The sequence below is a fragment of the Megalops cyprinoides genome, chromosome 17 (assembly GCF_013368585.1).
Source record: "Megalops cyprinoides isolate fMegCyp1 chromosome 17, fMegCyp1.pri, whole genome shotgun sequence".
In the NCBI taxonomy this organism is placed as follows: Eukaryota; Metazoa; Chordata; class Actinopteri; order Elopiformes; family Megalopidae; genus Megalops; species Megalops cyprinoides.
In genome coordinates this window covers 28,613,020-28,637,895 of record NC_050599.1, presented here as the reverse complement: position 1 = coordinate 28,637,895, position 24,876 = coordinate 28,613,020, and the positions used below count along the sequence as shown (strand labels likewise).

Here is a 24,876-nt window from a genome sequence, read left to right as displayed (position 1 = left end):
CCACAGATGTAGGAGAGTTGATTTAATTCACTGCGCTCATCCCTGTGGCCTGCCTGTACAAGTCCAAGCCATGAAATATTAAAGACCTGATGCAGCACCACGTGAGCCGCCAGGTGTGCCACTCCCCAGTAATGACGTACAGCATACCGACGTCAAGGTTTGGCGTTCGAATCAATTTTAGTGTTTAATTTACAGATGTCCAATATGGTCGGCAGTAACAAAAAGTGATGCAGAGGTGTGACCGGCGGGGAAACGGTTACCTGGAGGGTCAGGCGGGAAGAGCTGCGGGCAGCACAGATCGAGGGTCTTTGACGCAAAAAAAATTTCAATCTGTGGCCTTTCTGAAAACGTAGCTACATACTAACAAAATACGGGTGTGACGTAGCTAAAACGTGATCCTTCCCCTGTTTGAAATTGCGACCGCTCACGCCTGCACAGCTGTGAGCAATTGGGATGTCGGAGTCCCTCTGCATCTGTGACGGCGGAACGAGCGAGGAGAGGAACGGTAGTGATAGTTCGTCCCGTTTCTTATTTTTTCATCGCTACAGATTCCAAAGCCTATTTTAGCTTCTTTCACACCAGCACTGCACACGAGTTTGAAGTTTGTTTCTTGCACTGGCAATGTAATAATTTGCAAATTTTTATATATATTATCCGAAATACCAATACATACACAATGACATCTGAACTATAGCCTATTAATAGCCTACCTTTTAAATTATCATATCGCAAGCATATTATCATGTTTTATTAAATATAAAGATTTCAATAGGCTTTCAAGGATAGGGTTACAATAGGCTTTTATGTTCAATTCTAACGTTACGTTTCTGGTCTGTCCTTTGTGGGTACCCGTAGGCGTTTTTCTTCCCGTTATCCTGTTCTGCGGTTGTGCAGTCTTGGAGAGATTGAAAGACCGAGTGGACAGCTAGCTAGCTAGCAATCTGTGTGAAGCATGGACCAGATTAATAATATCCAGGTCGTTCCGTGCACCAGCTCCAATCACCTGAAACCGTTCAGGGTACACTACAGCCAGGTGAGTCGATGTAGCCTGTTCGTGGGTTGTCTACGAGAGATGCCGATTCCATTTATGAAGATGGCTAGTTGTGAGCAGCCCAACCCCCATTCATAGCTTGCTCGCTGCCAAAGCCAGTGCAGTTATAGCTAGGTAGCTAGCTGCTGTAATATTATTAGCCAGTGCAGCTATTAGACAGTGCAGCTAACGTTAGACAGCTATAAACAATGGAATACAACTATAGCTAGCCGCCCAGTCATTGTAGTGCATGCTAATTATGACAGTGATAGCGATTATTATTAAAATGGTAATAAGTAGAATTGCAGATTTAATTCCGACTTTCTGGTGGCGGCTAGCTTTACTGTTTTGTGTCTAGCGAAACACATGCCCTGTATTAGTTGTAGTTAGCAAGAAACTGTTGGCTTGACGCCTTCGGTGTCGCTACTTAGCCAGCTAGATATTTGCGGTTCTCAGTAGTTAGTTTATGTAGTAATTAGTGTGCCATATTACCAAGCGTCATTAATCGCTGGATTCGTTAACCAGCTAGTTGAACTCTGGTAACAAGCTAACCGAGATAGCTAGCAATCAAGGTACAATTAAGTGGTTATACGTATACGGAGTATAAACGTTTAGTACCATTGCTTTTCGTAGCAAATAAGGTTCTATCCCTGAAAGCATTACAAACCTTTAGACATTGATTTCTTTTTACATCCGGAACGCTGCGTGGTGGCCGTAATCAGTGGTTATGAATGGATCATCTTGTTTTCTAAGCGGAAAAAAATCGCTGTCTCCCTAAATATTTCATCAAATAACATCCCCAAGGCATTTCTGTTGTAAGGCTTTATGTGCTCATTTTAATCAATAAAGTGCTTTCAATGGCTCAGCTACACACGAGTGCGCATCTGTCAAACTGACCAACTCCAAGGTCTGAGAGCTTTGCATTTCATCACTTCATCGATCCTCATAGACGTGCAGAGGTCATGCTGACATCGGCTGTGTCCTTGCATCGTGTGCGCGCCAATGCGTGCGTGGGCTTCACTGCGCAGCATCCTTCACATATAACTATTCATAATTTCTGAGTGATACGCTGAAAATGCGACTCAACGGGAAAAACACAAGTATGGCCAGTCACTTCCCTCGGAGGTACGTGGGTTGCCAAGCAAGAAAGCTGTTTGCGCAGTCTGCGTGTAGAATAGATTATTTCAACGGTACGGTATTGCCAGAACGACAGAGGGTTACGTTGAGTTGCTGCTTGCTACCGTTCTTTAAAATACTGGATTAATACCCCTGTCAAAAGAGGTTGAGACTGGTGTCTCTCTGCCACCGTGGAACTTCAGCCTCAACTATGTTTTCATAATAAGAATCTAACCAAAGGAAGAATGTAGAATAGGCCATATATAATATACGTATATACACGATATACGTATATTATATGCAGTGCTTTTTCAGTGTTTTTAGAGTAAATTTGACTTCATGCATGAAAACGAATCTTTTTTCCCCTTCTCACAGAACAGTTTCTCTGCACACTCTTCAGAATGCATCATTATCAACATCATGCAGGTTTTGCCAATACATGTATAGGATATAGGAGGTTGACATACTTCATATGGTATATATGCCATAAATTGCCAATGTAAATTGTGAGTTCACTCCCACCTCAATGTGAGGGATCTGGCAACGTTACCCATGGAGATCAGTTTGTGGTTTCTTTTTCTTCAAATGGAGCCATTACTAAGAGTATCTTGCGTAGCATCTTGCAGGCCATTGACAGCATGCAGTAGCCAGTTCATTAATGTAGCAGACCCTTTGTGAAGCAGTGGCATTTCTTTGGCTGCTTGCAGGATGTTAAGTGGTTTGTTGATGTCTTGGGGGTGGGTGGGGCCAAGAGGCACCTGTTTGTGTTTGTGTTGTGGTTGTTTCCAGGAAACACATGCCTGGCGATCATGGCGTTCTTGCAGCTCGCTAACGTTTCCTTGTATTGAAACTCGAACCCCCACCTCCCCCTGGCCCTCTGCTTTTGTGAGTCATCGTGCCCAGAGGGGCTGGGGCACGGTCGGAATTTCCCGATGCATTCCGACCAGGTGTTCCAGATGTTGTTGGTCAGCCTTGGTGTGCTTTCCTTTTGGCGCTGTTGGTGCTTTTGACCCTTGCATTTCTGAAGTTATCTGCTTTGAACAGAAAACAACTTCAGAAATGGGCTTGTGCTTGTTCTTAAAACGGTCCACTAGTTTGTAATATGGTCATCAAACTCATACACCACCAGGGGGCACTGGAGGAAATGTGCATTCCATTTCCAGCTTCAGCATCCATATCTCCTCCTGGCCCCTAATCTCCTTTCCATTCTCAGGTGTGAATGGAAAGACTTTCAACCACTTTGCAGCTGACAGAGTTTTATACCATATTATGTATTTTGTTTACTTAACAGATTTAATCAGGTTACCTAGCTTGTGTTATTTGATTGCCTTGCCCTGGTACTGTCCAACCTGGGAAATTAACCGGCGACCTTTGGGTGACAAGTCATCCTTCTTACCACTGCAACACACTGTTACCAATATGCTACGCTGTCAGAGCAAGGAGAGACTGCTTCCCCCACCAGAATGATAACGAATAAAACGTTGATAATCTTTTCCTGGGATCATTCTTGTTTGCGACGGGCGTAGTGCTCTAATAAGATGCATTGAAAGGAAATTTTAACAAATGAAACAGAGGCAAAGGCTGTCACGCTTGAAGGAAATCAAGCGACAACTGTGCCGATATAGTCAATCTCTCTTGTGCCTGTAAATGGTTGATGGAGAGGTTCGCTATTTCGGTTATTGCTGTGAGTGTGACAGTGCAGACCTGTCTCAGCACGTGTGGTTTCCTCCTTGGTTACCGCCTGGCACTGGAGCTGCAGGATTGAGTCATGGCGCGCTGTGCCTCACATGTCACTGCCGATGCCTTCCCAGAAAGTGCTCTGGTTTTCTCATGCAAAACGACACCCCCACACCCCAACCCTCCATGCTGCTGTCTCCCCAGAGACACGCTGTATGGCCAAACTGGCCACACCACTGCCACCATCCCCCACCCCACCCCTGGTCGTGTCCGCTGTTCACTCTGTAGTGTGGCGCTGAGAAACAGTGTGCCGGGCGTTTTGAAAAAGTGTGTCAGCGGCGCCCCCATCCAGGGTGACACACTTGCTCTGCATGCCGCCTCCTTACTGATTCCTCCAAAGGAACGCTTGGTGTAGGAGCAGAGAGGCTCATTAGCCTTGTTAGCGGCCACCCTGAAGAGACTATCTAGCGCTGCAGCGGTGGTCAGCGCTGTGAGTCGTCACCCCTTTCTTCCCTGCTTACAGGAATTAGGGGTCCTGTCCTCTCATTTGTCCTAACAAAGAGGTGTTTACCAAGTGTTTTATTCTGAATGATATTGAGGTGAATAGCCTTCACATAAGAGAAGGAAAGACATGGATCTCAGATCAATCCTTTGCAGAGAAAATTCCCAGGCCAATATGATTTCAGAGCCAGCTTGGCTGCTGTCAGTGCAGGTCCTTGGTGGCTTTCCTGAAAGACATTGCTGTAATAGAGCATTTTTTTTATTTGGTGATGGCTACATTGACCTGCTCAGATACTGGGCTAAGCCGTTCAGTCGAATCGTGACAGCATGAATAGACTGTGATTATGCAGCGCAAAGTATTAATGTACTTCTCCAGGCTAAATACTACAATGATTGTAATAAAGAAATAAATGTGTATAGGAGTGACATTAGACATTCTTTTGTTGTGAGGCTTGTGTCGAAGGTGCGCATTTTTCTTTCAGTGCACATTGCACTGTTATGCCGTAGTCGCTGATTCTTTATTTGAAGAGGAAAGAATTTCAGCAAGAAATACTTCTGTCAGTCAAACTTTATTCAGCAAAAGCTCTGAGTAAGGTTCCATTCCTATTCCCAGTCCCAGTCCCGGTCCCTGTAGAAAAGGGGTGTCAAATTCAAACTTACTGAGGGCCATGCTGAGGGTTGTGAATAAAAACGGGGGCTGGACATTTATTACAATGATTATTTTTTATTGAAGAAATATAAGTAGGCTAGTAACTGTATTAAATACAAAAATATTGCATGCATGCACAGTTCAAATATTATGGTTTTTTCATGTTTGTGGGTAATTCTTACCAGCAAAACTGATTAATAAAGCAAAATAGTATTTATCAAATGCTGAACAATGTTTTTGTGTAAAATGATAACTGCATAATTAAACAAACCACATTTGCATGACAGTAGCGTACTTTTGTCTGTAACAAAATAAGAAATAAGGTCTTTGTTACCAGCATTGATTAATAAAGCAAAATAGTATTTATCAAAACTGAGCATCCACCCCCTGGATGAATATGGAAAGCTGGGCAGTGTCCGTCCTGTCTGTACTCTCATCTGCAGCGCATCATATATGCTGCAGAAGACACCTGTGGGCCTCTGAGGAGCGGTCAGAGGAAAGGCTCTGGGTTCAACAAGTTAAACACAGCCTGAGGGGGTTCCACAAAGGTTGTGGAAATTAGAATTGCATGCGGACATGGAAGCCATCTTGAAAATAAGTTGGAGGAATATGAATGTTCATGCGTGCATACAAACACATACTCATGTCCACACACACACACAAGCAAGCAAACCGGCTAACCAGCAGAGTTTGGTGTATGTTGTCTTAATATAGACCCCTGCAGGAGTTTAGGGGCTCAGGATCCCATTAATTAGTTGATTCTTTGTGCTACACCTCCAGGCAGGGTTCAGATCCCACAGCTTCTACCTCCTGGGGTCAGGGGTGAGAAGGGCTCGCAATCCAGCAGCTGGATGACATAGCCAACCACTCGATTTGAAATGCTGAAACAGGCATGTGTGTGTGTGTGTGTGCGTGCGTGTGTGTGTGTGCAGGCGTGAACACTCATATTCCTCCAATCTATTTTTAAGATGGTCAGTGTGCACAGGAAATGGGATTTGCTGGGGCAGTTGTGATGGATGATCATGAATGCATTAGGGCTGAATTAGCAGGATGGGTACCATGCAGACATCTTCCCTTCCCCTTCCTGGGTAGTGTTCTTGAGACCTGCTACAGGGAGGCCCTTAAAGACTGTGAGACTTAATCCCGCCTCTTTCAAGTGTCCTCCACAGTAGCCCAGAATGGAATCAAGGGAAATCCAGGGTATGGAACCAGGAGGAGTCATGGCCTTCGAGTGGGCTGTGGTTACCCCTGATCTGCCTCTGACTGGCTTATGTACCCACACTGCCCACTTATGTGTTGAGTCCTGGTTACTGAGAGAGGACCACTTTTTGCATCTTGGTCATCAATGTAGTCTTCAGAGCAATCACGCCTGCCTGAATCCGCCCGCTCTTTTTCTCTTTCGACGCTACAATCTCCCTCCCCTCCACCCCCGTGTGTACGTGCAGGCCGCCATCCCAGAGTGCACTGCTGCATCCTGTCCAGGCTCAGAGAACCACACCCTCTGGTTAAAGAAAGGAAAGCTGACTGATTCTCAAGGCTGTGTAGCGCTGTTTATCCACAACAAACGCCCACCCCTTTCGCCACTCTCCAGTTTTGTTAGTTTGAGACTTTGGGCTTTTAGAGGGCTTTCCCACCGTTGCTGGAGCCGCTGTTCTGCCGCCAGGGCGAGCCGTCGACTCTGGGCATTGTGTGCATGCGTCCTGTGCGAGATTGTGAATTGTTCAGGGGAACAATGGCCTAGTTCTTCTTGGAAAAGGCCCATAAATCTTGCACAGTGTTGGGAGTGTGGAGCACAGGGGACACTGTGTTTTTGGTACAGGGGACAAAAACTTTGACAAAACAACGCAAAAGCAAAACCAAGTCCAAGGACATTTCTCTGTTAATTTTATGACAGATCAAAACAGCTGGGAAAGGAATTGGATGCGTGTTTTAGAACATTTCATGATTTTATCCTTCAAATTTCGTTGGAGAGCTTGACATGCGTGGACTTGCGTGACTATTTCTGGAGCTTCTTTAATCTGCAGTGGCTAACTTTAGGAGCTTTTGTCTGCTGCAGCACACATTGACTATGGCTAGCTTTTTCTGGCCTTATCGACTGCTGAAATCGAGCTGCTCTGTTTCATTGGATGATGGAGCATACAGGGGTCATCTCAGTCTGTCCTGGTTGTCACGCAAACATGGGACAGGATGTGGAAGGGGGTTCTTGCGTTGTCCAAGGGTCCCCTGACAGAGAGCTCCAGGAGGTGGAGTGGAGGAGGAGAGTTGTTTGGGGCCACACACCTGTGACGGATACTGAGGGAGAGGAGGAGGAAGAGGGAGTCTGGATGCAATCACGAAGGGTGGAGGGGTGAAAAGATGGTATATACAGTTGTGTACAGTCTGAGGCGGACAGACATACACATGTACATGCACGTGCGCACACACATGCACATGCGTACAGATGCTCACTTGTACACATGTGCACACGTAGACATACAGAAACATTTGTGTATAGAATGTCATGCATGCAGACGCACACACACTCGCACGAGTCACACACTTGCATTCTGACTTACGTTATCCTCCTTGACCTTTCCAGAATATGCTGAAGTACCCAGACTGGGGGAAGATTTTGGGGTCATTTTACAGTACAGGAACCAGCACAGGGGTGGACTCCGCACATGGACAAAGATGTCATCTCTCATCTCTGCTGACTGTGGAAGGACACCAAGTCATGACTCTGAAAGGAACAACCTTGTCATAAGCCCTAAGGACCCCTGCAGTCAAAATTTCTAGGCTGTCAGAGTATTCAGTATTCAATACATATACAGCAAACTTCCCCAGATTACAGTACAGTGTTACAGTTACAGTAGAGCTCTACTGAATTTTTTAAGCTTTTACTTGATGTGTTTTACTCCTTTTTACATCCTAGTTTTGAATTGTTGATTGCTTGCTAGATTGATCTCCCACGACACCCCTGGACAATCAAACAGGAGACCTGGGCATATTTAATGCAATCCTCTAATACACTTACAGGCTAACAATGAATACTTCTCATCGAAAAGCAAACATCATCTGGAGGATAGGCATGGCTTCACTGATGTCACCTGAGTGATTTGCAGGTGCTTGACAAGTTGCAGGGTGCCTGAGAGCAGCTGATTGCATGACCTGGATTGAACCCCAGCCGTACTACTCAACTTGCTTTCAAGATGAACACTGTAACCACTGAGCTACTCAGGATCCCAGCAAAAGCATTCTTAAATGGAACTCTTCTTGTAGCCTGATGGAATCTCATTGAGTATTTGCTATAGTTGAAATGGTGTTGAGCACAGAAAGAAGGATTCCATAGCATGCATCAGTCAGGGTGCACTGAATCATCTTGACCAAAGCAACCTCTTAGACCACAACCTGAGAGAGATTCTTAGACAGGTCATGCCTGGAACAAAAGCCTGTTCATACAGTCACACTCCAGGATAAGAGATCAGCTGCTCTGGCCTTTAGCACTTACCAGTGTAGCATCTCTGCAAAGGGATGCGGGTTCATGTCTCTGGGCCATTTGGCAGCAGGAACACTCCATGTATTTGTAATTGTTGCCACCTGTATGTGTGAGATCTGTTGTGTAGCGAGCTGTGACCTAAGGCAGTTTGGGCAGCAACATGTCTGTATTCTCTTTCCTAAGGTGCGTTTTAACCGAACACGACGTGAAATTTCGCTTTGCTTTCCTTGCACGGGTTTGATCGCTTGCCTGAAAAATAAACAAGCGAATTTCGCACCATGTCACAGCAACCATTTTTGATTACACCAGCGCTGCTAGCAAGTTTGCTAGACACAATAGAAGACAGCTAAGTTATCTTGCGTTGCTAGCTAGCTAGTTAATTAGCGTATATAAATACCGCACACAAGCAGTTTGTCATTTCTTGTGAACTTTTTTAAGAAGTAATGTTTCTCTGAAGTTTCAAAGTTAACAGTCAACACAATGATGGGTTCACGTTTTGAAACATCAGCTAACGAGCAATACCAATCAGCCTCAGATTTCTGGAAAGGGGGCGTGGCTTCTAGCCTTACTTGAAGGTGATTGGCTTTTGTCAAGCGAAATTTTCACCCGAGTTGAACATTTTTTAACTCAAGCGAACGCTTATTTCACCCATTTTGCGTCGCTCGCAGTTTCGCCGCGATTAACTCTGCCCATTCACCTCCTGCCATTGACTTTTCATGAATTCGCATTGCTCGTAAATTTCGCTTTGCGTTCGGTTAAAACGCACCTTTACAGTTTCTAATGTACTTCTTTGAAGAAAGGCTACATCAGTGAAGGCTTTAACTCATCTCTAAATGACTGGCTTGGACGTTTTGAGTGATTGTTGCATCGAGGGGCCACTGAAAGGAATTAACCCAGAAAAGCTGGTTCTCTTTTTTTGTTGAAAAGTGTGTTTTTGATTTAGCAGGCATGTGGACAGCACCAAACCCAGTGAGTACGCTCAAAATGTAAGGCAACTCGTGGCACTAAGGGAGCGCCTCTTGTTGAAGTTTTGCCAAAATGGAGGTGTGACCTTTTGGAATTGATAGCCATCTTGTGGCCATACTGCGGATCTACATACATCTAAAAAAGTTCCCTCACCCCCCATTCCTGACCTCCGATCAGCTAGCCAAACATGCCCATCTCCACAGCTATATGCACAAGTGCGCACTTGTCAGAGAGCTGTGTCTTTGGCGGCCAGCCCTGCCCTTAAAGGAGAGCGTATTTGTGTTTCACGCCCACGCAACCACGTAAGAGTCATGGCAACAGCCACCAGGTGTTCCCTGTCCAGGTGGCAGTGTTCATTGACTGGAGGCGGGAAGGTGAAGCTTCTCAAACCTCGTGGCGGGCAGAGCTCCTGTGCACAACCAAGGCCTCACTGGCTTGAACCCATTGCAGCTCTGCACTGTAGGTCACAGTCTTTTTCATTGGTTGGTAGGAGTCGGCGATTGATGACACCTGGCAGCTCCACCCATTGTGGGGGTTTGTTAAGCCTCGCGCTGCCCTTTAAGCACATGCTCTGAGCTGAGGGTGCAAGAGGCTGCAGCTTGTGAGACGCCATGGTGCTTTTCCCTCCTGTTCTGATGGCTACTTACATTCAAATCTGCCAAATCTTGGGTTCATTGCAGTCCTGCAAGTGATCCAAGTCCATAGTGAATCATGTGCATGTCCAGGTGGTTTCTCAGCTGTTAGATACAGCTACAAAGGAATCAAAACTGAAATAAATGGACCCACAAAACAGCCATGTGTCGACTTCAAGGCCTCTGTTCAGCATGTTGTCTTGATTGTTAACAGCATTACAGCAGAAGTGCACAGTGTGATTATTCTTCTTTGTACACCCACACACACACACACAAAAACACAAACACAAACAAATGCACACATGTACACATGCTCTCTCTGCTGGTTAATATGGCACATGGCCACTGGGAGGCTAGTTACAGTTCTATTACAAGTTGCCCTCAGTGCTGTGAGCTTTATGGTCTCAGCCACAGTGTAAACCAGTACCAGATTTTCTCTTAGTGAAGGTAGCAGGCGCTTCATGAGGAACCAGCTGTGTTTCCCTGCAAGCTCCTTCAGTGTGGTTTCTGTGGAACTACGGCTCATGGGGAGGGGGGCGGTGTAATGCCATATATGTTTTTGTATCCGTGCAGTCATTGCCACCCCCACAGATGATAAATCTTGTGTGCATCACCCCTCTGCTCAACAGGGCCCCTGCAGCGCTATGCATCTCCCAGAATTGCTCACAGGAACGGAATGGTCTGACGTACCTAAGCTTTACGGGAGGGGCCAATAGGATTTAGACTTCATGTTCTGGTCCATAGTGTTTCCCATTGATAGGGCATAGGCTGCATTTTCATGCTAGGATTGGCATACAGAAAGCATTTTAGAGCTTTGTATGTGTCATCTGAATTCTTGCTATGGCTCTGTAGTGTTTCCTGTTCCTAGCATTTCAATGCTAAGGGCCAGTATCAGTTTGGCTGCCTGTAGGTGAGCACACAGTTGGCCTGTAGTACCCGCTCGGTCCAGCATGCGTGTTGGTTGTGAACACACACAGTCCGGACCAGGGGGTGGGGGCAGGTATGGCTTAGCTAGGCTTGGTAACCCTGGGGGGTCTTAAGTAGGGATGCACGATGATATCGGCACGACATTGGTATCGGGTGATAAAAACTTTCATATCTGCCGATGTGCCTGGCCGATAAGGTGCATTAACTATGCACACACAATGACGCTAAATGTTTGTTGTGAGTGCCAGCACCAAGCTTCAACGTGTCAGCTGTATGGAAGTATTTCGAAGAATCTGAAACGGATAACAAAATTGCTATTTGCAATGCTTGTAAAGCACCAGTGATGCGAGGAGGGGTAAAATATATAGCTAAGTTTCTCACTCTGGGAGGATGCTAGCTGCTAAGCTTTTCTCTGCTTCTTGAGGGGATGTGAAACCATATATATATGGTAACGCGGCTCCGGAAGCAGAGACGGCAATGGGAAATAAAACAAGACAGCCCGCGATCGCCTAGTTCCTGCGTTGGGACTTGAACAGAGGGCGTAATTTCTGTGTTTGTATAATTACACAACGACACTGGACAGGGAATAATGTTTTCTGTACCTTTATTGTGTCTCTGCTCATGGGATGGGAAATAAGACAGCTCGCGATCGCCGAGCTTGTGCTTCAGGACTTGAACGGAGGGCCTAATGGTTTCAACCGACCCCCCTAGCTAGGTTTCTCACCTTGTGAGAATGCTAATTGTGTGCTGCTAAGCTTCTCTCTGCTTCTGGAGAGGAGTGAGACCATTTTTACACACACACACACACACACACACACACACACACACACTATATATCGGTATCGGCATCGGCAGTTGGCCAAAATGAGTTTGAAAATATCGGCATATCAGATATCAGCAAAAATCCAATATCGTGCATCCCTAGTCTTAAACCTTACTTAAGTCCCAGTGCTGTAAGGCTCTAGAACCATGGCATGGCATGTCAAACTCAACCTGTAATTAAACAGAAGAGCATTCCTCTGTTCTTTCACTAAAAGACACGTGGGCGTTTGGCATTTCTGTCTTTTGTGAAAAGGGGGCGGGGGAAAACATTTTTCCACATTCTGTAATCACGTCACTTCAGAGATTGCTCCGCACTATGCAAATTCTCCAGGACCATTGTCTGTGTCATAACCCGAAGCCTTACAAAAAAAGAAAAAATAACACATTGGTTTAATGTCCTCTGTAGAGCATGAGCTGGATTGTCAGGTTGGTGGGCGAATTTTGGGGTTGGGGTGGGTAGAGGCAGAGAGGGATGTAGGGGAAGGGGTAAGGGGGTGGGGAGGGGAATTCCAGACAGCTGTGGGGTTTAGTGCCATGTCTGAGCTGTTGGGTAATGTGCTGGGACTCCTGGAAGGTGGGTGAAGGATGGAAGAAGCAATCTTGCTGCAAGAAAAGCCCTGGATCTCAACAACAGCATCATATCAGTGTTTAACCCCAGCAGAGTGTTGCTTAGGTCAGTGGTTCTCAAAACACTGGTGTGCCATGAGGCAAAGTGAAGTGTGTCATGGAATTTTGAGGAACCCGATGCCTTTTAATATAGGTGTGTGTGTGTGTGCACTTATACTCTGAAAAGACTGATGTTTTATATTGTGCTATTAACCCTTTCCCAAGTAACTTACTTTTATGCTATGTAGCGCGCGTGTTATGTTATATGGTTTGTTATGGTTTCATTAGTGTTATTAAGCTTCTCATAGTTTTCAGTTGGCATTTGCTATTTTTTTAATGTTAAATCGCTGTTTCCTCAAAGCTAAAATTAGCTAGAATTTTCCAATCTAGTGTTCTAATTGCAGTGGTTTTAGCATACACACTAAACGGCAAATCACACCAGTGTGACTGTACGTGCGAAAGGGTTAATGGAGTAATGTTTTGTTTTATTTTATTTATTTTATTTTAGTATGTTGCTGTTCATGATGTCGGACAAGTTTTGCTCCGATGCACTTCAGTGCATTTTTAACAAATTATACGATTGCCTGTCTGATTTAACTATCTCTTTGATAATTATTTGGCAGTCTGCTGTAGTGCAATATGGGTCAAATCTCGCTAATGATATTATAGCCTACCATAATGTGTGTGACATTCTTCATAATCGATAACCAACTTTAAGTTGGTGTGACTTGACTTTCTGGTTTGACCTTTGATGTGCCTTAGCCCCAAAAAGGTTATGGCATAGGTACTGTGCGCTCATGGTTGATACAGGGTGGATTTAAAAAGTCACCCCCCCCCACCCCAGATAGTCCCCCGAAAATGTAACTCTTCATGTGGTAATGCTCAAATACAATCCCCCCTGCTTTCAAAACATTTATATCATATGTTCCAGTTTTGATCCTCGTTTTGGAATGTGTCGCTGTAGTCCTCCCATACACCTTTCCTGCCCTGATCCCATCATCATAATTGACTAAACTCCTGTGCATGACCAAGACCTGATTTTAGAGAAGAATTTAAAGTCAGTTGTTGCTAGATTGAGACTAAGAGACTACAAGGGTAGTTGTTGTTTCTGTAGCTATTGAATCATGTTGTTTTCTGTTTCCTAGTTGCCAGCTTCTTTCACAGGTTGTTCTGAATAGAAATCCAGATGTACATCTGTAACATTGTGCACTTCTACATGAGGTAGGATGTCTCTCGTAAATTGTTCTAACTACTAGAGGACAAACAGATGTCCACTTGAGGTCACAGGCTGGATCCTCCCTTGTGAGTCCTCACCATTAGTGTCTAAGGGCACTCGGCTGGTGACATTGGCACAAATCCGGGCACTGTCACAGAAACCAATCGTCTTGAGGGTCCTGGATCCAGTCTGGTTTTCATTTTGTTTTCTTGTTTTGTTCATAGAATGGTGCGAAGAAGTCGTGGGACTTCATGCGGACCCATGAGAGGTGAGCCAGTCACTGTCCATCCGTCTTCTGTCCACGCAGCAATACAAACCTACAACACTAATTTAATTTGATTCATTTCATTCCAATGACAAAATATTATGTGATCAATGAGAAAATATTATGGTCTTAGCAACGATTAAAAAAAACCTTAACACAAATGTAAAAGGCACAAGTCATTTACCAGACACTCTTATCTGGAGCAACTTCTATGGGTTAGAGTTTTATCCATTTATACAGCTAGATATTTACTGAGGCAATTATGGGTTAAACACCTTGCCCAAGGGTGCAACAATAGTAGGCTGGCAGGGAATCGAACCAGCAACTTCTTGGGTACGAGCTCTGCACCTTGCATCATTACACCAGGTATGTCTGAGAATGTGCCTGGGAAAGCGGGGCTACAAAGTCGGTCCAACATCACACCCTCTGTGCCAAACACTTTGTTAGGAACTTGAAGATCAAAGGAGTGCCCTCATTCTGCCCCCCTAGGCAGCCAAGCAGAGGTCAAAGGTCAGGAATTGCACCATAGAAGGGTCAGAGTGTTAACTTTGTTCTTTTTTTGCATGCTGAATAAACAGCTCCCACAAACAGAATCCATTTTGACAGGAGCCAGGGGTAAGCAGGCAGAGAATCTATTTCTGCTGAATGAAATATGCAAAGTACACCACTGCCTTCTGCAAAAGGTCAATCAGGACTTCCTGTTGTGCTTTCACCCTAAAGCCCAGTGGAGGGGGTGTGGCTCTAGACCAAACTGACCTTCTCATTGTAGACATGCTGTTTGTTAAAGCTGATCCTGAAGGTCCTCTTGTACTAGTATTAGGATCTCCCCAATTCCACTAATCACCATTGCAACTGAGGCAATTCAACTTTGAATAAGGCTTGAAGTAGAATGAAGCTTGGCATGAGCTTCAGGAAGAGGAGAATCAAATTGTTTGGATGCCTCTCCCATCTTCTACAGTTAGTCAAATGCACAGCCTCCTGCTCCCAGTGATTGGACAGTGTAGTTATACAGCATCCATTAGGGGCCTGCAGGACTGGGGTAGTCTCTGAGGGCCTGTGTATCTCCTCATAGTTCCCAGATGTGTAGTCTCTGTGTCCCTGTAACTCCTCTGCTCACAGCTCACCAGGGAACTGATTAATCTGGAACAGATAGGTTACTCTCCTGCTGTACTCTCCATAATCGTATTGGAACCAATAAAGACCTGTGTATGTGTGTGGTTGTGTGTGTGTGTATGTATGCATGTATCTGTAAGTGTGTATGCTTGCATTTTGTGTGTGTGTGTGTGTGTGTGTGTGTGTGTGTGTGTGTGTGTGTTTGTGCGTGTGTGTGTGTGTATTTGAGGGAGTATAGTATATGAGAGTGTGTGAGTGTGTAGGGGGTGTTAACCCCCTCAAGCCTGTGGGGGTTGTCACTGCGGGAATGGTGGGCCTGGCTGAAAGGTAAAGCCATTAGGGCTAGTATCTTATCAGCTCATTAGCATCATCCTGCACGTGATGTAGGGTCTATGATCAATCATGGAGGATGCTCTTATAGCCGGAGAGAAGACAATGGGAGAGAGTGCAGTCAGTTTTTATGATGGGAGCCTGGGGGTGGGATGTAGGTTCGCAGAATGGGGTGTGGTCTAGTGTGGGTGTGGTCAGGCCGGATGGGATTGTGGTCCAATGCAGGCTTGGTCATATGGGGCAGAGGTGTGGTCTGATGTGGGTGTGGCCATGTGGGATGGGGGTGTGGTCCTGTGTGGTGTGGTCAGGTTGTAAACAGCAGGTTGTGACTGGTATGGACCAAGGACAATAGCTCTTGCCTCCTTCAGGCATCTACAGTTTCATCTGCAACCTGCAAGTTCTGTGGAAAGAACTGTGGCTCAACCACCCATCAGACCACCTTGTGTGTTTCCCCAGGTGTGTATTCACCTACGATTTAAATGTTACAAGACTCTGCAAGACAGAGTGGTGATGCGGACTGCAGTGGAGACGTGCAGAGGTGTTCTGGTCCAGACAGATCGGGACCAGCTGACCCGCCCTGGTTCTGTCTGTAGGGGCTGTTTATCAGTACTAAACAGTGTAGGAGTGAACAGCCTGAAATTGACCTCTTGCTGCTGTATGTGCTTTAGTGTGGGTGTGGGGGCCAGAGGCAGCAGAGATCCTTTAGCCCTGATAGAGCTGCATAGCGAGCTGGGCTGCTGTTATCAGGGTGGCCGAGGCTTCTGATAAAGGGCTTCCCTCCCGGATCTTTATAATACAGTGCGTTTTCTTCCTTTGTGTTCCCAAAGTAACCAGTAACGGACACGTTTGTCGTCAAGGCGTGCTCACCACGGGAACCGCAGGGCTGGGGAGTTGGGCAGGGCTTCCTGCATCCCCAGACCCTTCCACTTCCATCACACACACACACACACACACACACACACACACAGCTGCTCCATCTCCATCCTGAAATGCACATACGGAATCTCACTATGCATTTCACACACCTTTCTTAGGTCCTCTTATTCCATCAGCACATTAGTATGACAGATATTCAGCACAAACATTTGTTTCAATATCAGTTGGGTTGTATTATGGGAAAGTTAAACCGAGGGAAAGTGTTTGGTTTGACGTACCAACCGTTTATACAGCATTCTCGTTGGAGTAATTTAGCTGGTGAATGGTGCTCACTGCATCTAGCAAAACGCTTTCCCTGGGGCTTATTTTTAAGGAAGCAATATTTAGCCATACATTGAATTTCAGTATCTAATTAGATTTATATTCAAAATTTGTAATGATCATCCTCAGGGGAACAGTTATTTTAAATAACAGCTCTAGATATTCTTTAAATGCTTATATATGTATATATAAATATGTAACATTGGTTTTATGTTAGAAAATACTTTTAAGAATAATAAAAAACTGAAATATGCTGTTTGCAGAAGTATTCAACCCTTGTGTCCTGGAAGCTCCCAGTTTAGACAGATGAAAAAATTGCAGAGGGCACAAATGCCTTACCATTGTCTTCTACCTGTGAACCATTAAAATAACGGTGACATTTTCTGGATAAAAACCCCACTCTGTTAAAGGATCATTGGTTAGGCTGTGAATCTGAAGGAAACGTGTGAAAATGAAGACTAAATAACATTCTATGGAATTTAGAGTATAAAGTAATACAAATTAGGAAAAGGGTACAAAATAATATCCAGGTGTTTGGACATCCCAGTGAGCACTGTTGGATCCATAAGCTGCATCACACCACTCGGGAAATGCCGTTCCTCAAAACTCCGCATCAGGGTAAGAAGACTTGTGAGAGAAATGGGAGGAGTCACAGAGAAGCCAACAAAAGCTTTGAAGGGGCTACAGAGTTCATTGGCTGAGAAAGTAAAGGTGCACTAGTCAACAGTATCAAGAGGTCTGCATAAAACTCACCTGTATGGGAGGCTGGCAAGAAAGAAGCCATTACTCAAAAAGAACAATGTCGAAGCACATCTGGAGTTGGCTGGAAATTATGACAGTGACCCAGCAAAGATTTGGGAAAATGTTTTGTGATCAGATGGGACCAAGAATTGAGACCAAAATTCAAAGCGCTGTGTATGGCACAAAGTCAATGCTGCTCATGCCTCAGGATGGTGGTGGCAGCATAATGCTGTGGGGTTGCTTTTCATCAGCAGGGACTGGGCATCTTGTTAAAACTGAAGGAAGAATGGATGGAGCAAAATGCAGGGAAATGCTGCAAGAGAACCTGCTTCAGTATACTAGAAAACTGACACGTGGGAGAAAGTTGACCTTTCACCAGGACCGTGATCCCAAGCACAAAGCCAAAGCAACATTGGAGTGGCTCAAGAACAAAAAGCTTAATGTCCTGCAGCGGCCCCAAGTCCTGATCTCAATCCCATTGGGGATCTGTGTCACTGTTTGAAAATTGCGGGCCACAAGTGTCATCCAACCAACCTGAACAGCCTGCAGGAAATCTGCCAAGAAAAATGGGCAAACATCACTCCCAATCAGTGTGCAAAGCTGGTATATACTTTTGCCAAAAATCTTAAAGCTGCAAAAGGTGGTTCTACCAGATATTGATGTGTTGGGGCAAATACCTATTCAAACAGCATTCCAGATTTTTATTTTCTTATAAATATTTTTGAGATAAAACCAATGTCACCTTAAAATAATCTAATTTTGAGTTTCAGAGATTTAGGTAGAATATCACACAGAGCAAAATTTCAATGTATCATCTGTGTGTGGCAGTGAATAGGGAACTTGGGCCATGTTAGTGGAAGTCCCTGCCACATTAAGATAAGGACACCTCTCAACAGGGTGTACCACCCATCATCTAAGCTGTCCTTGGCTTCTTTTCAGAATAAGTAAAAGATCATGATTTGTATTGCTTTGCACCTGAACACGGTAGTTTGTCATCATTGATTTTGGAACTTTTCCCTTGTCTATTCAGGTAGCACAAGTTAACTTGTGGTAGGGCTTGAATAGTGTTATACTCACACCCACTGGTCTGGGAGTGTTGTGAGCCTGGTCTAACACTGCTGCTCATTCAACTTGAATGGATAGACTTCTGTTCTTTTGTGCTGGAAGTCGCTCTGGATAAGTGTGTCTGCTCAATGAATGTAATGTCATGTAATGTAACTTACATCTGTAATTCAGCAAAATGTGAGAATTGGTCAAGGGTCAGAATACTTTTGCAAGGCACTGTATATGTTTATGGGAGACACTCACAGGACATCAAAAAAGCATCTTATCTGTGAGGCAGGCATTTTGTAGGCATAGTAAACACGTCAATGGTTTTAAGCTCCTAAAAAGGTGTTGTTGAGAAGACGAATGCTGTGGGCGGGGGAGTAAACTTGGGGGCGGAGTTAGCCAAAGCCTGCGTTGGGTCACCAGGCCGGTGGACCGTCAGGGGTGTCCCCTTATCCCTTTGAGAAATCTCATTATACAGAGCGTCTTAAGGCCAGGGCTTTTTCTTTTCTCTTTACGGAATTAGCCAGGAGTGCTGAATTAATGTGCAGCCGGGAAACGGAGGGCGAGGCGCTAATCCTGCGCTAATGCGACTGAGCGAGGTCATGGCCAGCAGTCACATCCCAGCCAATGATTTTCAATAGCCCTAAGCCATGCTGTCTTTAAAGAAAAACATCTACCATGAGAGGGAAACTTCAAAAGTCCCTTTAAGAATTACCAAAGGGCACTGTAAAGATGCACTACAAAACAGGCCTGGGTATCAATTACATGATAATCTTTAATAATCTCTGCTGACCTGCTGGCTAATTCTGTCTGTTGTCCTAGGTGGGAGGGGCTGGTGGTTATTTTCATGCTGTTTAAACAATCAAATAGAGTGACCTGAATGGTTGGACCACAGATATTAAGTGTATCTGATGGTCTTCGGCCACATGTGAGTAACATTGAAAATTCCGAGTTCCAGTTTCTGTGTTCTGAATTCAATCCTGAAGAGCAGCACTGGTGGCAGCTAGGTGCTGTCCCAGGGATGAAGCTGTCACACACTGGACGGCACACTCCTGTGGCCCAGTCCCCTGGTCGGGACAAGCTTTTGTTATGAAAGAAGCCATCTTGGTAGAGTTAAATTCTGCTCTTTCTGGTCCATCAATCAGTTTGATGACTAGGATTCCCCACCATCATCAATCTGGCAGTAAAGATGATTAGGTGGTGGACATTGGTGAAGCAGCCTTTCAACTCCATTGTCATGGCGACATCAGTGCTTGACTTCATGAGAACACAAACGTACTACACTCTGCACTGAGGCTGTCGGTGTCCACACACCAGCATGCACCTTCACCCCCTCCTTCCCCATTGTCACCATTGTTGTCACGGTCATCCTAGTAGTCACACTTTCATCTGACCAGATGTGTCATTTGAAAACTCCTCCTTTTCAGAGACAATTGGACAGACACAACAAAGACATTCAAGAACAACAATGCAGTCAAACCCTGACCAAGACAGAACATCAAACAAATGACGACATTAGTGTGTTGAAAAAAGGAAATGTTTTGCATAGTTTGATGCATTTAAATGAGTAATTTTAAAAGAACTGAAGCATGAACTACTACTACAACGCATGTTTACCTACACAGAGGAAGTGATGTCAGCCCTCCTCTTCCTCTTCACTCATTTTGACCTGAGCTGTGGTGGATGGGTGTAGTTACATGACTCACAGAGCCCTTTCTGGGCCTTCACCTGGGCCTGAACATTTCAGCTCAGAGTTTGATGCTTTCCAACCTCCTGTTTTCCTGTAATAGGAGATGCAGAAGTACGTGTGTGCTGACACTGTCCTTTTTCTACTCTCTCCCCATCTCCCTCTCCTTCTCTCTCTCCCTCTCCAGCGTCTCGGTCCTGATCTTCAACACCACCTCACACTGCTTCATCCTGGTCAAGCAGTTCCGCCCAGGTAACTCTCCCTGCCTCCTTCTGGTGCGCGGCTAATCAAAAAATGAACATAGGTTGTAAATGGTTTCCTAAGTAATTCTGTACAGGTGAAAAACTTTGCATGTAAACAGCAAAACACATGAAAAGAACATGCAAGGAACATGTGTGGATTGCGAATCTATTATAAAAGCGGTTGAGGCAGGTCTGGTCTGGTCCCTGATATTTAACTTACATACTGTGCTAAAAGGCACCCTGTTTGGAGCATAGAGGATTGATTGCCAGCAGGAATTGATACGCTCTCAGATGCATCAGCTAGAATCTCCTGCTGCCGCTCCATGATCTGACTTTTGTTGCTGAGAGAATCAAGTGTGACAGACTACCCTCCCCTTTTCTGTCAGTAGTATAAGGCTCCGCCCCCATTCAGAAGCTGACTAGCTCTCACTGCTTAAGGAAGGCAGTCCACAGCACCCACAGGGAACAGCATGTTATGTAGCCTTATTCATGAATAAACATCCGAAGGAACAGACATGAAGACGCGAGAGTAACGTTTAAAAAGCATATTAGAGCCGCATGCCATGAAGACGGGATATCAGCTGTGAACTAAATACAAGGTGTTACCAATTCACTTAAAGGGATACTCCAACATTTTTGGAATTCACTTATTTGCCTTCAACCCCAGAGTCTGATTAGAGGGTATATACCGTTCTCTTCTCTGTGCATCCAATAACCCAGTCTGACGGCGCTACCGCTACCGCTAGCCTGCAATCAGAGAGTTTGAGAGAGTTTGAGAAGTCGGTAAACTATCAGCTGGCTAGCACATAGTTCACAGTCAGATTCTGTGTAGCCTTTCAAACAGAACAAAAACTTAGCGATCATGGGTCGGTGTGTTGTAAAAACTTGTGATAATAGACAGGGGAGGCCAGGGTCTGGTGTAAGTCACACCATGAAAATAGGAACACTTTGGAGTTGTTAGGAAGTTTATTTTGTCACTGAGGCTAAACGTATCAAATGCACTTACAGCGACTATGCTAAGCTAGGCTAGCGGTAGCGCTGTCAGACTGGGTTATTGGATGCACAGAGAAGAGGACGGTATATACCCTCTTATCAGACTCTGGGGTTGAAGACAAATAAGTGAAGTATCCCTTTAAAGGGAGACCTGTATGCTGTGGGAGAGGTTTTTATTCTGCAACATGGTATGTGATTTTGGAGACCGCGGTGTCCCATAACCAACCACATGTCCTTGATATCCACCGCGTTTCTCAGTGTTTTCGCCGGCATTGTCATTTTAATGTGCTGAGTGGATCAAATATTCCTGTGTTGTTCTGTTGCTCCCCCAGCACGTCTCCACTCAGTCATGGTTCCTGTCTGTGTTACCCAGATTCCAGCAATCAGTGTGGAGGGAAGTCCTTGTGATCCAACAAACAACAGAGAAAAGGCAGCTTCTGTGTTAAGGAATGATGTTGAGACACTGCCTCAGGGCCTTGTGAGGCTACATCTGCTCATGTCTACCCCTGTAGAGTACATGCCAGTATATAATTAAAACTCAATGGAAAATGTATGCATTTTAAATATTCAGATATTACGTGTGATATCAATCATGGCGACTTGCAGTTTCATCTTCAGAAGAGTGAGCATCAAAGAGCTTAAGGCAAGTTTGAAGGCTGCAAAATATGAACACACGTTTTATGAATTATACATGTTATCCATGTTTATCAATTTAATGGCTGAATAGAGCATTTAACCTGCTCCAGGGCACAACAGCAGTGCTTCACCTGGGACTCTGGATAAAACCCAGTTACTACTCCACAGTTGACATGTAAATGAATTTGAGGAGGTGGTGCGGTGCGTCTGGGCAGTACTCACAAGCAGTCTCACCCCACAGCTGTGTACGTGTGTGAGTGGGAGAGGAGCAAGCCCGGCCGGGCGGAGCAGAAGGAGGGAGAGGCAGAGCTGGAAGCAGGGCCAGCACCAGAGGAGGGGGAGGAGCAGGGAGAGACGGGAGCCGCCCCGGACCTGCCGCCTGTGTCAGCGGGCGTGACGTACGAGCTGTGCGCAGGCCTGGTGGACAAGCCCGACGTCTCGCTGGAGGAGATTGCCCGGCAAGGGGTCCTGCAGGAGTGTGGCTACGATGTGCCTGTCACCAAACTGCGCAGGATCACCTCCTACAGGTGATCACATGCACACCTGTCTGTGCACACACGCCTGAAATTCACACACCTTTCTGTGCACACACACCTGAGACTCTCACACCTCTCTGTACAAACACACCTGAGATTCATGCACATCTCCATACAAACACACCTAAGATTCACTCCTGCCTAAAGTAATGTGCCTTTAATGTAACGGTGTACTAAATGTGCCTATAAAACGTGTAGAAGGGGAGGAGTCCAACAGGCATGCTGTATCTGAGGTCAGTGGACTTCCTGATGAGGATTCTCCCAGTTTAAGGTGTAGTTAAATGACAAGTCATGCAAGGGACGGTTCTTTGCCCTTTAGACATCACAGGTAGTCTGCAGGATTCATAAAATGTAAGCTATATAAGTTGAACTTGGAACGGGCATCTTCTAAGCCAAAATATTAATACTTGAACAAAAAACATAATACTCTGGAAGGAGCTGTGGCTGCATGTTTGAGCATTCTGCTGTCTGTTTTTTCATTTTTCCCTTGTATTTTGTTGGTGTGAGTGGGTGTCATGGTAACCTCTATGCCCCTATGAGGCTGTGCCTGCACTTAGCATGAAGGGAAAGGAACACTTCCTCTTTAGGCAAGCGCAAGCCTGATCTGCGCGATGGCGTGTTCTTCAGGCCCTGGCCTGGGGCTGCCCTGCTTCATGCCTGTCAACAGATATTGGGTTTCCCTCCATTGAGAGGAATTAGGACCAGAATAGTGCTCACTCAGTTCAGAGAAGTGTGTGTGCATGTGTGCATATGTGGATGTTCATGTGGACATGTGTGTGTATATTCCTTTATGTGTGTGTGTGTGTGTGCGTGTGTGTGTGTGTGTATACACATGCATGTGTGTCTGTGTGTATGTATGTGTGTGTTAGCGTGCGTTCGTGGGTGGATGTTTATGGTAGTGTGTCTCTGGCAGTGGTTGTCTTGTTTGGATTATGTCTGAACACGAAATGGAATGCCATGTGTTTGGATATAGGTGAAAGCAACTCTTATATGCCCCTTGGTTTTAATTCATCTCCTATCATAGGAGGTGACATATGAGCAAATGGAGGAAGAATATGTAATAGGTTTGTTCTGAAATACACTGAATTGAAGCTGTCGAATACATTTGGTAAATCAGAGTTATCAAAGCATTAAAACCATTTTAATTTGGTTACACAACACAAAAAACTGCCTTATAATTTTGACTTGGTAGGAGTCTGGGCTGGTGCCAGAAGTGTAACAGACGTGTAAAAATATGCTTTATGTCTCCTGATTCTACCGAGCATTCCTTGCTCTGGCACTGTTCGTGTTTGGAGGTGCGGTGGATATGGGGGTCAGTGGGGGCTCTTGGCCACTGCATTTATCTGAATTTAAGCTCCAGGACGAATATCTAAAGAAGCTTATGGCAGGGCAAGCTGAAAGATTCTGACTGTGTGGCCAGTCACTGGTTGGGGGTTGAGGGGAGCTATGCCCATATCAACCCCTCAGCCTGAAATGCTCATAAGTTAGGTTGGCTTGCAGCTGTGTCAGGGTAGCCTGCTGAAAGACTTTCTTCTGATTGATTGAGCTGGCTTGCTGTCAGGTAACAGGTCCAGAACTACCCACTGTGCCTCAGGAGAGATGGCATCAGTTTGTGCGTCTCTGCTCCTGGCTTTCAAATGCTCATGTCATTACTTCATCACTTTCATTTGGTGTATGTGTGTGTGTGTGTATTTGTTTGGGTGGTGTCTTTGTTATGCCTGCCTCATGAGCCGTGGCCCAAGTGACCTCTGAACCTTCTGACCCCTCTGGCAGGTCGGGCGTGGGTGTGACGGGTGCCAAGCAGACCCTGTTCTATGCAGAGGTGTCGGAGGAGAACCATGTGGGCCCGGTGGAGGGTGAGCCGCGGGAAGGCGAGGCTGTGGAGGTGGTCAAGGTGCCCCTGCAGGAGGCCATGACGTTTGCCTACGATGAGAGCATCCCCAAAACCATCGGGGTCATCTTCAGCTTCATCTGGTTCCACAGCAACATGTCGCCCAAGTATAAGATCTCCACCAATGTGTAGTGACCACCACTGCCAAGCCCCTGCGACTCATGACACAGCTCTCTCCAATACCAGGTTTATTGCCATGTGTGTTTTTTGTGATCGGCAATCCTCTGCCTTCTTTCATACGCAGAAACCTGCTGTTCTGTTCTATTTTCTGTCTGTCTATTTTTAGTGTAAGTCCTGGGTGCTGTTTCACCAAGGTCAGTATCGGCAGCGACTTAACCTTGTCTGAGTTAGCGTAGGTTGCTAATGAGAACTGTGACCTCGTTAGCTCGAGCTAGGCCCGCTCCGTGCGATTGGTCCACAACAGCAAATGCTCCCGGTTTGTCATGATAAATTTTGTTCCCTCCCTAAGTGACTTAAGAGAACACTTTAACTGCCTGTTCTTACTTTTTAACTCCACATTGTGATTTCAAATGTACTGCAAGTCGCTGGAATAATGAGCGAAATAAGACAATGGTAAT

The 24,876-nt window shown here is 45.4% G+C and overlaps 1 protein-coding gene across 2 annotated transcripts; it reads left to right on the top strand.

Moving 5' to 3' along the window:
* Positions 1 to 448: 448 nt before the first annotated feature.
* Positions 449 to 24,876, top strand: LOC118791778 (uridine diphosphate glucose pyrophosphatase NUDT14-like). 2 transcript variants are annotated; one of them, XM_036549204.1, is made up of 6 exons: positions 449 to 505; positions 856 to 1,033; positions 13,842 to 13,885; positions 20,188 to 20,252; positions 22,113 to 22,398; positions 24,181 to 24,876. In XM_036549204.1, exons 2-6 carry the CDS (start codon positions 953 to 955, stop codon positions 24,428 to 24,430), a joined length of 726 nt encoding a protein of 241 aa, XP_036405097.1. In that variant the 5' UTR covers positions 449 to 505; positions 856 to 952; the 3' UTR covers positions 24,431 to 24,876. The 2 variants fall into 2 exon arrangements, with proteins under 2 accessions (XP_036405097.1, XP_036405098.1); XM_036549205.1 differs by having other exon boundaries at positions 500 to 514.